The 12,920-nt window shown below is 49.7% G+C and overlaps 1 protein-coding gene across 1 annotated transcript in view; it reads left to right on the forward strand.

Moving 5' to 3' along the window:
* CDIN1 (CDAN1 interacting nuclease 1) overlaps window positions 1-12,920 on the forward strand; it is a 786,301-nt gene that overhangs the window by 231,526 nt on the left and 541,855 nt on the right. Inside the window, exon 3 of the mRNA XM_086936566.1 lies at window positions 3,032-3,096. Coding sequence (XP_086792692.1) covers window positions 3,032-3,096 — 65 coding nt within the window. The remainder of the gene's footprint in view (window positions 1-3,031; window positions 3,097-12,920) is intronic.

Raw genomic sequence — 12,920 nt, forward strand, 5'->3', positions numbered from 1 at the left:
GCACCCTCGCCTGCTTAGGTCGACCATTCTCACCCTTGTTTCTGCGATCTGTTCCCGCTCTGTAGGACTCAAGCCATGACCAAGCCTCCTCAGGTGTCAGAAAAAACTGTGTCGTGCCATCCAGGATGATCCGCAATTTGGCCGGAAACAGCAATGAGTACTGAATCCCCTCAGTTCTGAGTTCCTTTTTAACCGCTAGGAATGAGGCCCTACGTCGTTGGACATCCTGGGTATAGTCCAGGAAGATTGTGACCGAACTGTTCTCCACTTTGAAAGGCCCCATGGAGCGCGCATTTTGAATCAACAGATCTGTCTTTGTAGTGAAGGACACGTGCCACCACAGGTCTGGGCGGGCGCCCCAGCAATGGTGGCTTGGCCGGCACCCTATGTGCCCTCTCTAGCGTGAAAAAGGGGGATAACCCCTCCCCGCCACCTGCGTCCGGAACCAGTTCTCCATATAGGCAATCATATCTGTCCCTTCAATTTTCTCCGGCAGGCCAACCACCCTCACATTATTGCCCCGATTCCTACTTTCGGCATCCTCCGTCCTTTTCTCTAGCGCCGTCAGCCGCTGTAGTGCACCCTCCAGTTTCCGTTCAACTGTCACCACCGCTGGCTTCAGATCTTGCACGATTAATTCAGTGTCCTTCACCCTATCCACCAGCTTCGAATGATCGGCCTTCAAGACGCCCAGCCCCGTCGCGACCTGCGTGATGTCGTTATGCAGGGAGTCCTTGGTCGTCGTGATGGCCTCCAGGATCTGATCCAGACGTTTATTCAGCCTCCTTTCAGTCTCCGAGCCCCCCATCGCCTCTCCATCATCTGGGGAAGTACTCTGCGCCGCTTCGTCCCCTCCTTTGGCTCCCGGCTTCATCATGCAAGCCGCTCTTCCCACAGTGCCGCCCGGTAATGCCCTCTGCTCCGGCTCTTCGTGTTCGGGCAGCAAGGAGCGCCCCTTTATCTAATGCCAGGAAAATGTCACCAATCTCCGACCGCGCGTCGCGCTAGTAGGGCAGCAGTCCCTCCGTTAGTGTGGAGCCGTTCCTGCCGTCGCCTCTCATGCAGCGTCGCCAAATCGGTCCCCGCGACACCACACCAGCTGCAGGCCCTTCCAAAGTTTGGTTATCGTGGGAATGCCCGGCCCCTTCGCAATTGTCCCGCGAGTACCTGGCTCCGGGTCAGCACCACTCTCTGACTCCAGAGGGTCCTGGAGTCTGCCCAGTAGTCCGTCTCGGTTCTCCAGTCACAGGTACTGCACTGCCACCAGTCCGACTCCTCTCCCCTCTGATTCCCGATTGCAGCGCTAGATAAGGTGCCTCTCTTCGTTATCCCATTAGGCGGCCGCCTATGTGGGACTCCCAGCAGGCTTCACCTGCAGCCGGTCAATAGCGCTCTCCTCGGTGCCCCTCCCAGGGCGCGCCGGGCCCGAGCGCTCAGCTGGTATTGCCTCACTCCCGCTTTCAGCGGTCCGTGCTTCGCACTGATAGGGCTATCGTCCCTGTGTTGTCGTGGGGCTTCCTCCGCTGACGACCCCAGTGCAGCGCCGCCGAGCCGGTCCCTGGCCACAATGCCAGTGTCCTCTCAATCTCCGCTACGGCGGTGACACCCAGCCCTCAGGGTAGTGGCCCACTATTGTCGGGCTCCGGGTCAGCATGCCGCTCCGCCTCCAGGGAGCCCCGGATCTGCCTCGTCTTCCGGTCCGGGACTCCCAGCACAGGCGCCGCTCTGAAGCCGGTCTGACACCGTGCCCCTCCGGCTCCCGGTCACAAAGCGAGGTGCACTACGTCCTCTTGCTGTCCCCTCAGGCAGCCGCCATTGTGAGGCTCCCGGCCGATCTTGCTGGCAGCAGGTCAACGACGCTCACCTCGGTGCTCGTCCTAGAGCGATGCAGGTCCCGGCGCTCAGCTGCTGCAGCCTCTCTCCTGCCGCATACCAGCCGATCGTCTTGCCGTCACTGTAAGCAGGCCCGCTCCATGACGCGCTAGTAGTCTGCGGTTGCCGCCATCTTGGGAGCTCCGCCTCGGCTCACCCGGTCCTGATCGTAACAAAGGAAACTCGCTCACTGAGCCCCTTTTCGCCGCGATGTCGGGCTCAGAATGTGCCCCTGGCGTTCCGATACAAGCTCCGTCTCCACAGGCCACTGGAGATCCCGTTTTTCAGGATAACTGAGGGATCGAGCGCGGAGCTACCGGCTCACGCCGCCTGCTCCATCGGCGCCCAAACCACGCCCCCAAGAATGTATTAATACCATTGCGTATGGTGGCAGTGTAGTTGGCAGAAAAGGTGCCAAGACCTCTGTCTCTTCTTGTTTGTATTTTGTAGCATATTTTTATAAAGAAGTTCAAGCTTACCTTATCCGATCGAAAGGCTCCTTCCTGACCAGCATTACCTTTCTGATGTCTGGAGGGGAAACAGATTCTCCTCCTACCTGCAGGATTCTGTAAACTCTACCCTGAGAGCACCTCAAGATCTAGGAGGTTTATTACATCCATAGCATGATCTACCGCCTACTACCACTGTCATCTGCTTGATAATATGGTATTGATGGCTGGGATGGACATGATCTGATATAAGAGAAAGCTCAACTTACCTGTAGTGAATGTGGCTGTCTTATGTTCCATTTCATTACCAATGCCAAGCTATCTTCCTTGCTCGTTGACCATCCTAATTGGGATTGCTTGTGGCTTTCAGTATTAGAGAGTGAGCCAAACAAACGCTTTAGGAGGGTGGAGTAAGGACTAGCGGTATTCTCCGAGATCAGACATTTTTACACTTCTAAGCTAGATCTTTGGGTCTTGGCACAAGAGTTGGTAATAGGAGGCCTATAACTCTAGCGCACCTGAATGGGGGTTTCAGCGTTCACCTGGTACTGCACGTCCATTCTTTCTTCTGCTTCGGGGACTTGAATGTTGAGCATATCCTGCATCGTCTTGTCATAAGCTAACATTTGCAGTCACTTGAGGTTTGTTTGTGAAATTATTCTTTGATGAAAGCAGTGATAGTTTTTTACCTTTCTCTTTCTTCGTTTCAGAAACTGATCAAGCGAACCCACAGCCGACACCACACCGCTGAGGCCAGTGAGACGTACTACCAAAGGTAAGGCCTGTTTCTTCCCTTGACAGTTGTGTGATGTCAGTGTACCGCCTCCTCTAACCCCCTCATATGCTGCCTTCATATGTGACCTGGGCATGTTTCAATATATACCCACCTCCATGTGATGTTATGTTTATTTTTTTCTAAATGTGTCTTACAGGTGCTTGGATCTTGGTCATGTGTAAGATCTGAGCAGAAATGTTTTTGGTGACTAGTTCAGCTGCCATTCATCCAAACAGCCTGGTTTGCAGTGAATGTGTGAACTTTAGGTGGTCTTGTTTCTGAGTCCCAAGGGATATCATTCATCCTTGAGCTCTGAAATAGATAAGGATCTGCTCATAATATTCAGTCAATTCAATTCAATTCAATTCAAAAGTGCTTTATTCGAGTATTTACTCATAAAAGCAGACAAACAAACACATAATAAGATACAATTAAATTACAAAGTCAGACATGACTTTAAGCACAATAAACGTTAAAAAGACAGTTTAAAATAACATTTCATCCTGTTATTTACAATCAGAGGTGCAAAGTTCATATAATAAAAAGTCATATATAGGAGCAATCCTATTTGGCAGTTAAAAATTAATAGAATTTTTTTTTTTCGTCAGATAGACACCTAGCATGGAAACAGAGAATAGATAAACTAGCAGTCTCTGTTCGGCTAGGCAGAGAGTAGTCACCCTACTAGCAATCTCTGCCTAGTTATCCAAGCCCACCCCAAATACTTAGCAGTCGCTATAATAATCCAATGTAAGGAGGTAGATTTAACAATGCGTAGTGCTACCATACTGCTTTTAGTGCCCAGATTTCTACACATGGGAGCCAACCAAACACGTCTAGGAACAGAATATACATGACAGACAAACAAGAAGTGACCCAACGTCTCTTTTCCTTCCCCACAAACTGGACAAATAGCTGGACCTCCATTTCTCCATCTTGATGTTAAATTACCCAGAGGTAAAGATCCAGCCCTCATTTGGAAAAACAGTTTCCTGTCCATGGGTTTGGTTATAATATCCCAGTAAATTTCAAACATCGGAAACAGTTTAGCTTCAAGGAAGGCAGTCGACATAGACCCATTGTTATTGTTAAGGAGACTCTTATTTTCAGCCTGTTCCCAGAAAAGGTTTTTTATGAACAACTTGGATGGGAAGGATGACCCGGTTGGATCGGACCACAGTTCGCTTAACCCAAGATCACTTAATGCTATTTTTAATGATCTAAACCATCCGATTTTATGGAATCGGTCTGCTTTGATCACATCAGCAAATCCTTCTGCATATTGTGACAACTCAGGGGTGGTCCAGATTCTACGCCAATATAATATCGGTCGAAGTTTACACATTGCCGTGATTTCCTTCCTGCCAAGGTCATATCTGAGTGGCAAGAGGGGGCTGCTCTGTGGGGTACCAGTTAGTTTTCGAAGGAAGCTATTCTCTGATCTCTGTAGCTCCTGGAGGTTTTCTTGCCCCCACAGCTCTGCCCCATACAGTGCTGACCCTATTGCCTTAGCCTCATATATGATTAATGGCGGTTTGATTGGTTTAGTTAAGGATTTCCTGTGCTCCTTAATGATGGTACCAACCAGTTGTTTGTGTCTTAAAACTGCAAGATTTAAGTGGTGGTTCCATCTGTTATCATTTGAAATGTGTATCCCCAGGTAAGTAAAAGAATTCACTACTTCAAGGCAACGCCCATTCATGGATATTTTGGATTTAAAATTCCTACAAGGGTTAAAAACCATGAGTTTTGTTTTTGCTGCGTTTACCTCCAAGCCATGATCACTACAAAATTTGTCAAAAATTACCAATGCCTTTTGCAGACCGCTAGGGGATTTTGATAAAATTAGGGTGTCGTCTGCGAACATTAAAATAGGAACTTTTGCACCTGCGAGTGAGGGAGCATCTACGGGCTCAGCTTGCATACGGGGAACAATTCCATTTATGAAAAGAGTAAACAACGTCGGTGCCATTGAACAGCCCTGTCGAACCCCACGCTCGACAGGGAAGTCAATAGTATCGTTGCCGTAACCACCCCATTGGATCTTAGCATAAGTGCCCTCATGGAGTCTCATGATCAAAGTTAAAATAGTCATCGGAACCCCCAGAGCTGCCAACACCTCCCACAATTTTGCCCTCGGCACCAGGTCGAATGCAGCCCGTAGGTCAACAAAAGCTGCGTAAAGACTGCTTCCGCCCAGAACCACGGTCCGCCATTGTATCAATTGGAAGCGGAAAACCTGGTCCACAGTGCTGGTTGCTCTGCGAAACCCAGCCTGAAAAGGAGATAAGACGTTCTGCTCCTCAGCCCAATCAAGCAAGTTGTTAATGATTACACGTCCTACCACTTTTTGGACCGTGTCTATTAGGCTGATTGGGCGGTAATTGCAGGGTTGGGCACGATCCCCCTTTTTATATACTGGGATAATGACAGCACCCCGCCAGGATACCGGGATCTCAGCGCCCCTGGCAATATGATTTAATAGAAGGTAGATGTACTTGCTCCATCTGTCGGTGTCATTTAGGAAAACATCCGCCGGAACTCCATCATTACCCGGGGCACGGCCCCTGTGGACAGATTTCAGGGCAGTCAGGACTTCGCTCTGCATAAAGATGTCTTCGTCTGCGAACAGGTATATTAAGCTAGAGTTGCTAACGGGCTGATCCCTGGAAGAGTACTGCTCACTGAAGAATTTAACCCAAGCATCGTGAGGGACATTATTGTTGGGAGTCTCTGGAGAGCTTTCGTGGCCCCATTTGACAATATGCCAAAATTGTCTTGAGTTTTTACATTCACTAGCACATTTCAGTTTCTGCCAGTGGTCTTCATCCCAATCTCTTTTTGCCCTAGCAATACAGTTTTTATAGTGCTTCCTGGCAAACCGAATCTCACTCAAATTATTACTTTTGATTGCAGCTCCTAAATTGAATCTTGCTGTCCTGCAATCTTGATTGTACCACTTTGCTGGTTTAAATGGACGAGCCCTATTATTTCGTAAGGGTTTTAAGAAGAAATTTTTGACTTCATTAAAAAGAGTCGTATGAACTATGGTAATATCTTCATGTCCTTGTGCATACCCAGCAATATTTTCCAGTGCCAGAATGGCCTTGTCTGCCGCTGCTCCTATCTTTTCCAGGGCCTGCTGGTCGGTCTTAACACCAGACCACCTTAACCTACGCATGTTATTGGATGGCTTGATCGTTGGGGGCACAGGAAGGTCACAAGGGTTTGGAGTAATTACATTAGGTGTCCACCAGTTATGTGAAACACATAACGGGTCATGGTCGCTTTCTATCCTAGCTGTTACTACCATGTCGCTGACAGATGACCATATCGATATACTACAGATGACATAGTCAATGCGACTTTTACTTCGCCCGTTGTTAAACGTCATGGCGGGAACACGGTCTGATTGGGTTCGGCCGTTCAGGGCTCGTAACCCATGCTCCAAGCACATAGCGTTTAAACCTAGGATGTCAGCCGTCCACCGAGTTATCGGAGGGGAATCTAGTGTGGGGATGTCCCAAAGCTTATCTTCCTCTGCTCCCAGAGGAGAATCACCAGTGATGAGAGGTTCGAATGTCCGGTTCAAATCACCTGCAATTACAATGTTTTTTCCTGCAGATTGTGTCTCAAGAAGTGTAAAGAGGCACATAAGAACCTCGGATTTGCCTTTGCTACCACCTCTAGCATAGATATTATAAATATCTAAGGAGATGGGTAAATCACTAGTCAGTCTAATAAGCTGGATATCTTTCTGGTCAAGCTCCACACATTTGACAGCAATTTTTAAAGACTGCCTAATCCAAATGGTAAGGCCCCCCATCGGCCGCCCTTTTGGTCCCTTGATAGCAGGAACATGAAAATTTACATACCCCAGTGCAAATGTAGGTTCACACGCCCAAGTCTCTTGAAAGATACAATGGTCGTACTTGTTAATAAATTCAAACCAGTCAGCGCTATCCATTTTAGAAGATATTCCAGCCACATTCCAAGACAAAAGATTCCCTGAATTAGGTGACGTAAGAGTACAGGGGTTTGTAATAGGCTTGTGTGACGTCCTACCCCCAGTAACCTGATTTATAGTTATAACATTAGATAGCCCAGATGGATCATCAGTCAGAAACCCCTGTGGGCTATTTGTTATTGGATTACAGACTAAATCAGACGAACCTTTGCCACAGAGGGGCAAGGTGCTAGAATTACAAGTGGATGGTTGTCAATCACAATCGTTTAAGTTAGACAATGCAGAAAAACGATTTTCCAACCCCAAACCCCAGTCCACTGAAGCAACATCCTTTCTCCCCCTCTTAGTTACAATGTTCCATTTGGTTCTTAAAATATTTGAGTTTGGTCCACTTCCCTTTCTAGGATAAAAGAAGTCCAAAGTCAATGGAACAATTGATGTTGTTCGCCTTTGTGGTGGTAAAATGTTAGGTAAGATGTTAGGCAAAACCCCAGGGTCAGAGAAGTGAAGAACGACGCACTCCCCTTTGAACTTTTTCACCCTGTCCCCAATCCACTGTACCCTTCTTGCATTGACGAGCTCTTCAGAGAGTTGCTGCTTTCCCCAGGGAGTGATTATCATGTTGTTGGTTAGCCATGATAAGGATTTGTTTATTAGAGAAGATGTTGTTTCCCGCTCCCCTTGAGCCAAGGGAGGAACGTTGGCAAGGACAAGTACCAGTGGGGATGCTTCAACCACAAGCTCGAAAGTCCCTTTTTCAATAAATGGGTCTTCAACGACAGGAGCAGGGATCGGGGTGATATGGGGATCACCAGGGAGAGTACTATTACTTGCCATTAGGGGGTTTGTTACAGGGGCAGGGGTGAGTCCACTGATAGCTGTAGTTACTGATTTATTCAGAGATTCCTCTATCTTGGCAGAGACATTTTCCGGAAGTTTCACTATCTCACCCATGGTTTTTTGTAATAGACATTCCAGTCGGTTAACCTCAGAAGTTAACTTATCTATTTTGCTAACCAGGGGTTTAACCACACCTTTGATTTTAGTGTCCAACAGAGTCAGTAATTTATTAAATTGGACATTTGAAAGTGTGACATAAGCCTCATTAGTCAGGTCAGACTCCTCTTCCTCAGAGTGTTTCCTCGGGGGTTTGCAACTTTATTCTTAGCTGACCTGAGACACTCCCGTTTACCCAGGACGGGTGCTGGAGGGGAGGTAGAGAGATCATGACTAATAGTTATATCAGTCAGTACTTCATTCACACTAAGGTCTTCAGGTCCAGCAACAGTGCCGCTGGGCTGTATAATGATAGTGTCCGGAAACAAGTCAGGTGTAGCACTATTAGTGCTATTATTGATTTGAAGGCCAAAGGGATCATCTGCCTCGATGTCGATGAAGGGAGATTGAGTAGATGAATCTATTCCCAAGGAAGCTCTTCTGTCGTTGTTGATTTTTTCAACAACTTGTACCAGATAGTTCTCAATAGAGTTGCTAGGAGTGGTTAACTTTTTAGGAGGCATAATACACTTTATACACAACCAAAGTTAATAAAACTTACGTAGCAATCAGCAGAGATGTATTGATATGCAGAAGCGTCAGTTCCTGAGCAACAAAACCAAGAGACCAGGCCCAACCCAACCGTGGCCAACCTCGGACGGCCTCAGACAGCCCGCCCTTTGCCCGGGCTTAGCCCGGCGTCCCGCTTGCGTCCCGCAAGATGGACTCTCCTCTGTTGTTATAGGATGGGCGTTGGGAGTCCCTGCCGCGCTACCCCTGCAGCCTCCACAGATGTTCCTTCCTCTCGGCGGCAAAGTCCAGGTGAGTTCAGGGCGTTGGTGGGTCCTCCCACAGCAAAGCGGCTCCCCAGTGCCCCGCCCCCACCGGCAAACCGGCCAAATAGCGAGCAGTAGTGCTTCCCAGTGTGACCCTAATCCTGAAGCGCTGAGACGCTGTGAGGGAGTACTTGCCCCGTTTGTTGCTGACCTGTGTGAACTCTGCTCCCATGAGGCACAGGGTCAAGGCTGATTTGCTTATAGCCATTGTCTGACCTAGGGTGGTGTGGAGTGCAAAAAAACGATGGATTTAGGCCCAGATCTTTGTACTAGGGTGAATGTAAGACATTGTTCTGCATTCTGTCCATCAACTGTGTTTTTTGCAATTTTCACCCCGAGTCGGCTGGGTATGCTCAGACGTGAGTCCCAGGCTCTCCACATCACTGGAGTCAAGCTATCCAGGCTGAAGAAGGCTGATAGCCAGAAACCGGTCCTTGGATGCTTGATTCCGGTCTAGGAAAGACATGTCTTGGTAGTTCGGGCTGGACTGTTCCCATGAGGCACAGGGTCAAGGCTGATTTGCATATAGCCAGTGTCTGACCTAGGGTGGTGTGGAGTGCAAAAAAACAATGGATTTAGGCCCATATCTTTGTACTGGGGTGAATGTAAGACATTGTTCTGCATTCTGTCCATCAACTGTGTTTTTTGCAATTTTCACCCCGAGTGGGCTGGGTATGCTCAGACGTGAGTCCCAGGCTCTCCACATCACTGGGGTCAAGATATCCAGGCTGAAGAAGGCTGATAGCCAGAAACCGGTCCTTGGATGCTTGATTCCGGTCTAGGAAAGACATGGCTTGGTAGTTCGGGCTGGACTGTTCCCATGAGGCACAGGGTCAAGGCTGATTTGCATATAGCCATTGTCTGACCTAGGGTGGTGTGGAGTGCAAAAAAACGATGGATTTAGGCTTAGATCTTTGTACTGGGGTGAATGTAAGACATTGCTCTGCATTCTGTCCATCAACTGTGTTTTTTGCAGTACCCATGCATGCCGGTAGGTGGCTTCACTCAGCTCCGTGTGGCGTTGTCCGTGTCATCTGCGCCGGGAGTGATGTGCGAGGTGCCAATATAGGTGCCTCCCAACCGCGCTGTCAGTTCTTTTTTTACGCACCAGTGAGCGCATATCCAGAAAGAGCTAGCCCCATTCATTTTTTGACAGCACTTTTTCAATGTTTAGACTTGTGTCCTGTTGTGGCAGGGATATCTATGAGGAAGGCTGAATTCAAGCCCTGCTGCACCAGTCACTGGCAAATGTTGGTGCCAGACCTGCACCTAGTCTGCCTCTGGTGTCTTGGGCACGACCACAACGCTAAGATCTGCATCGATTGTTGAGCCAAGCATTCCAAGACCTTAAGCGAGCGATCCCTCAAGCTCTTTGACGCTCGACATGCGATGCCATGGAGGTCTCGATCCTGATCGAGAGGAAGGTCCCGGTATCGGTCTCAGAGCCATAGATGTTCACCGCAGTTTAAGTTGTCCCATTCCTGTAAGTCCCACTGAAAGAAGAAGAGTAAGAAGTCAAAGAGGCCTTCGGCTTCATCTTGCCCATCAAAGTCATCTGACGAGACGAGGGAGTGTCATCACTCGAGGCTTGATTCCCCTGTTGAGCCTGCGCCTGGGCCATCACCACACCTTCCTGAGTTTCTGGGGGCCGGGGCGACCCCTGCCCAACTCTGAGAATTTTATGAGGTCACACACCTCATATTTAGGCAGTCCGTCCCTGCCTTCGAGCCCTGTGGGTTCAGTAGGGACCCCTAAAGGTTCCTCACTGGCAGGCCCGCCCTCGGAGCCTATCTGATGGTTCAGGACCGGCACCGGTTGGGCCACCTCAATCTTCCCCGGTGCTGACCCAGTTGTCTACACTCCAAGCACCATCCCCATTCTTATCCTCGACTCTGACACAGAGCTGGAAGGTCATCGTCTGGTGCCAACTGGAGCCATCCCCTACAGGCCAGAGCCTAAGTTCTATTCCTATGGGCTAGGACTTGGGGAAGATTGGAAAGGGCCACTAGACCTCAATATGGACTGGTGTAAGGATTTGGTGGGTTCCCGTGAACTGGACACTTCCCCATATACTGTCTTGATCTCTCCGCTACCGTGGCTACAAAGGAGGGAGCCTCTTTTGCTATGATAGTGAGAATGCCGGCCAGGGTCCTGAACCTTAGCCTGCTCTTGGTGGCAGGCTTGACTGAGGTGCTTCAGCTCGGAGTTACCCCCTCAGAACCACTTCTTCTATTTCATGAAGCCCTTACAACGTCCTGTTCAGGGCATGGTCCAAGCCCTGCACAGGGGGCTCCGATAAACAGGACAATTGCCCACTGCCATCGCTCCACCCCAGTGGGCCCCAGTGCCCTTACCCAAGCCTCCACTTTCCAAGTAAATCCTGGCGCATTCCCTGCCACCCCACCGAATAGGGAATCCAAAAGGCTGGACACCTTGGACAAGAAAATGTTTTCTTCCCCAACCTGGCACTGCGGTGAGTGAACACTGCATGCCTTTTGGGCCTCTACTCCCATTGGATTCGGTTGCGCAGGTGATACCTATAATCCCAGAGGATGCCCGGGCCATTCCCTCACAAGGTATGGCAGACAGCAGAGATGCAGCTAAGAGCACAATCCGACTGGACACGACCAACTCCTTAGGTAGAGTGGTTTCTTCGTCAGTAGTCTTACAGTGCCACGCCTGGCTGAGGACCACTGGCTTTTCAAAGGATGTCCAAGCTTCACTTATGGACGTGCCCTTTGATGGCTCCCGTCTCTTCGGAGACAAGGCGGACTCTAAGCTGGAGCAGTTCAAGGATCCCAATGCTACGGCCAGATCCTTGGGCCCTGGCCAACCCCCAGGCTGCCTTTTGCGGCCATGGAAGGGGTTTACTGCCACGTCTTTACCTGCCCAACCACCATGACACACAAGCTCCTCATGCTCTGCATGGCAGAGTATGTGGTACCCATTGACCTCTGGGCAGCCAGAGGTCGGGCCAGTGCACACCCCGGCAATCCAAGCCTCTTCAGTTTTTCTCTGACCATCATGTGCAACTAGTGGGAGGTAGGATACCTCATCACCTGCCTCACTGCAGGTAGATAATATCCGATTGCTGGCTTCTCCATTCTGGCCGAAGGAGCTACTCCCTCCCCTTCATGACTGCCTCTCCACCCATGCTGCCCATACTGCTGGAGGACCATCTCTTCTTACTCCGCCAGGAAGTGGCGGCTCTCTTGGCTAAGTGAGCCATAGAGAGGGTGCCAACTCCAGAAGTCTGTCTTGGTTTTTATTCCCACTACTTTCTGGTGCCCAAAAAGGGTGGAGGCCTCAGTCCTATCCTAGACCTGCACCCTCTCAATTTCTTCCTCAAAAGGAGAAATTCAAAATGGTCACTCTAACTCATGGTCAACCTAACTCAAGTTCTCTCTGCCCTCGACCTGGAAGACTGAATAGTAGCGATGGACTTACAGGACGCATACTTCCACATTCCCGTCTTGCCTGCCCACAGGTGTTACCTGCGGTTCACGGTGGGCCATATGCAATTTCAGTTTTGCCATGCTACCTTTTGGCCTTACCAGCACCCCTCCGGTGTTCACCTAGGTGATGGCGGTGGTTGCAGCTCATCTGCGGAGATCATTGGTGCCAGTCTTCTCCTATCTCGACGAATGGTTGTTGAAGGCGGGCTCGCCCCAGGCAGTCGTCTCCTACCTCCAAATGAACCGCAATTGGGTCAGCGGCAGACCCCTCTCCCTTCCCAAACCAGATCTGGCAGCGGTGACAGATGTCACTCCTGGGACGCAGCGCACGGCTGAGAGAGGTGGGGATCAGAGGCCTTTGGTCTCCGGCAGAATCCAGACTCCACAGCAACCTTTTTGAGCTTCGAGCTATCCAGCTTGAATTGAAAGCCTTTCTACCATCCATTAAGGGGGACGTTAGTGAAGGACAGGGACAATATCTCTGCCATGTGGCACTTAAACAATCAGGGAGTGGTGGGGTTGTGGACCCTTAGTCAAGAGGACCTGCGCCTCGGGACATGACCGGAACAT

Source organism: Lissotriton vulgaris, chromosome 9 (genome assembly GCF_964263255.1).
Source record: "Lissotriton vulgaris chromosome 9, aLisVul1.2, whole genome shotgun sequence".
In the NCBI taxonomy this organism is placed as follows: Eukaryota; Metazoa; Chordata; class Amphibia; order Caudata; family Salamandridae; genus Lissotriton; species Lissotriton vulgaris.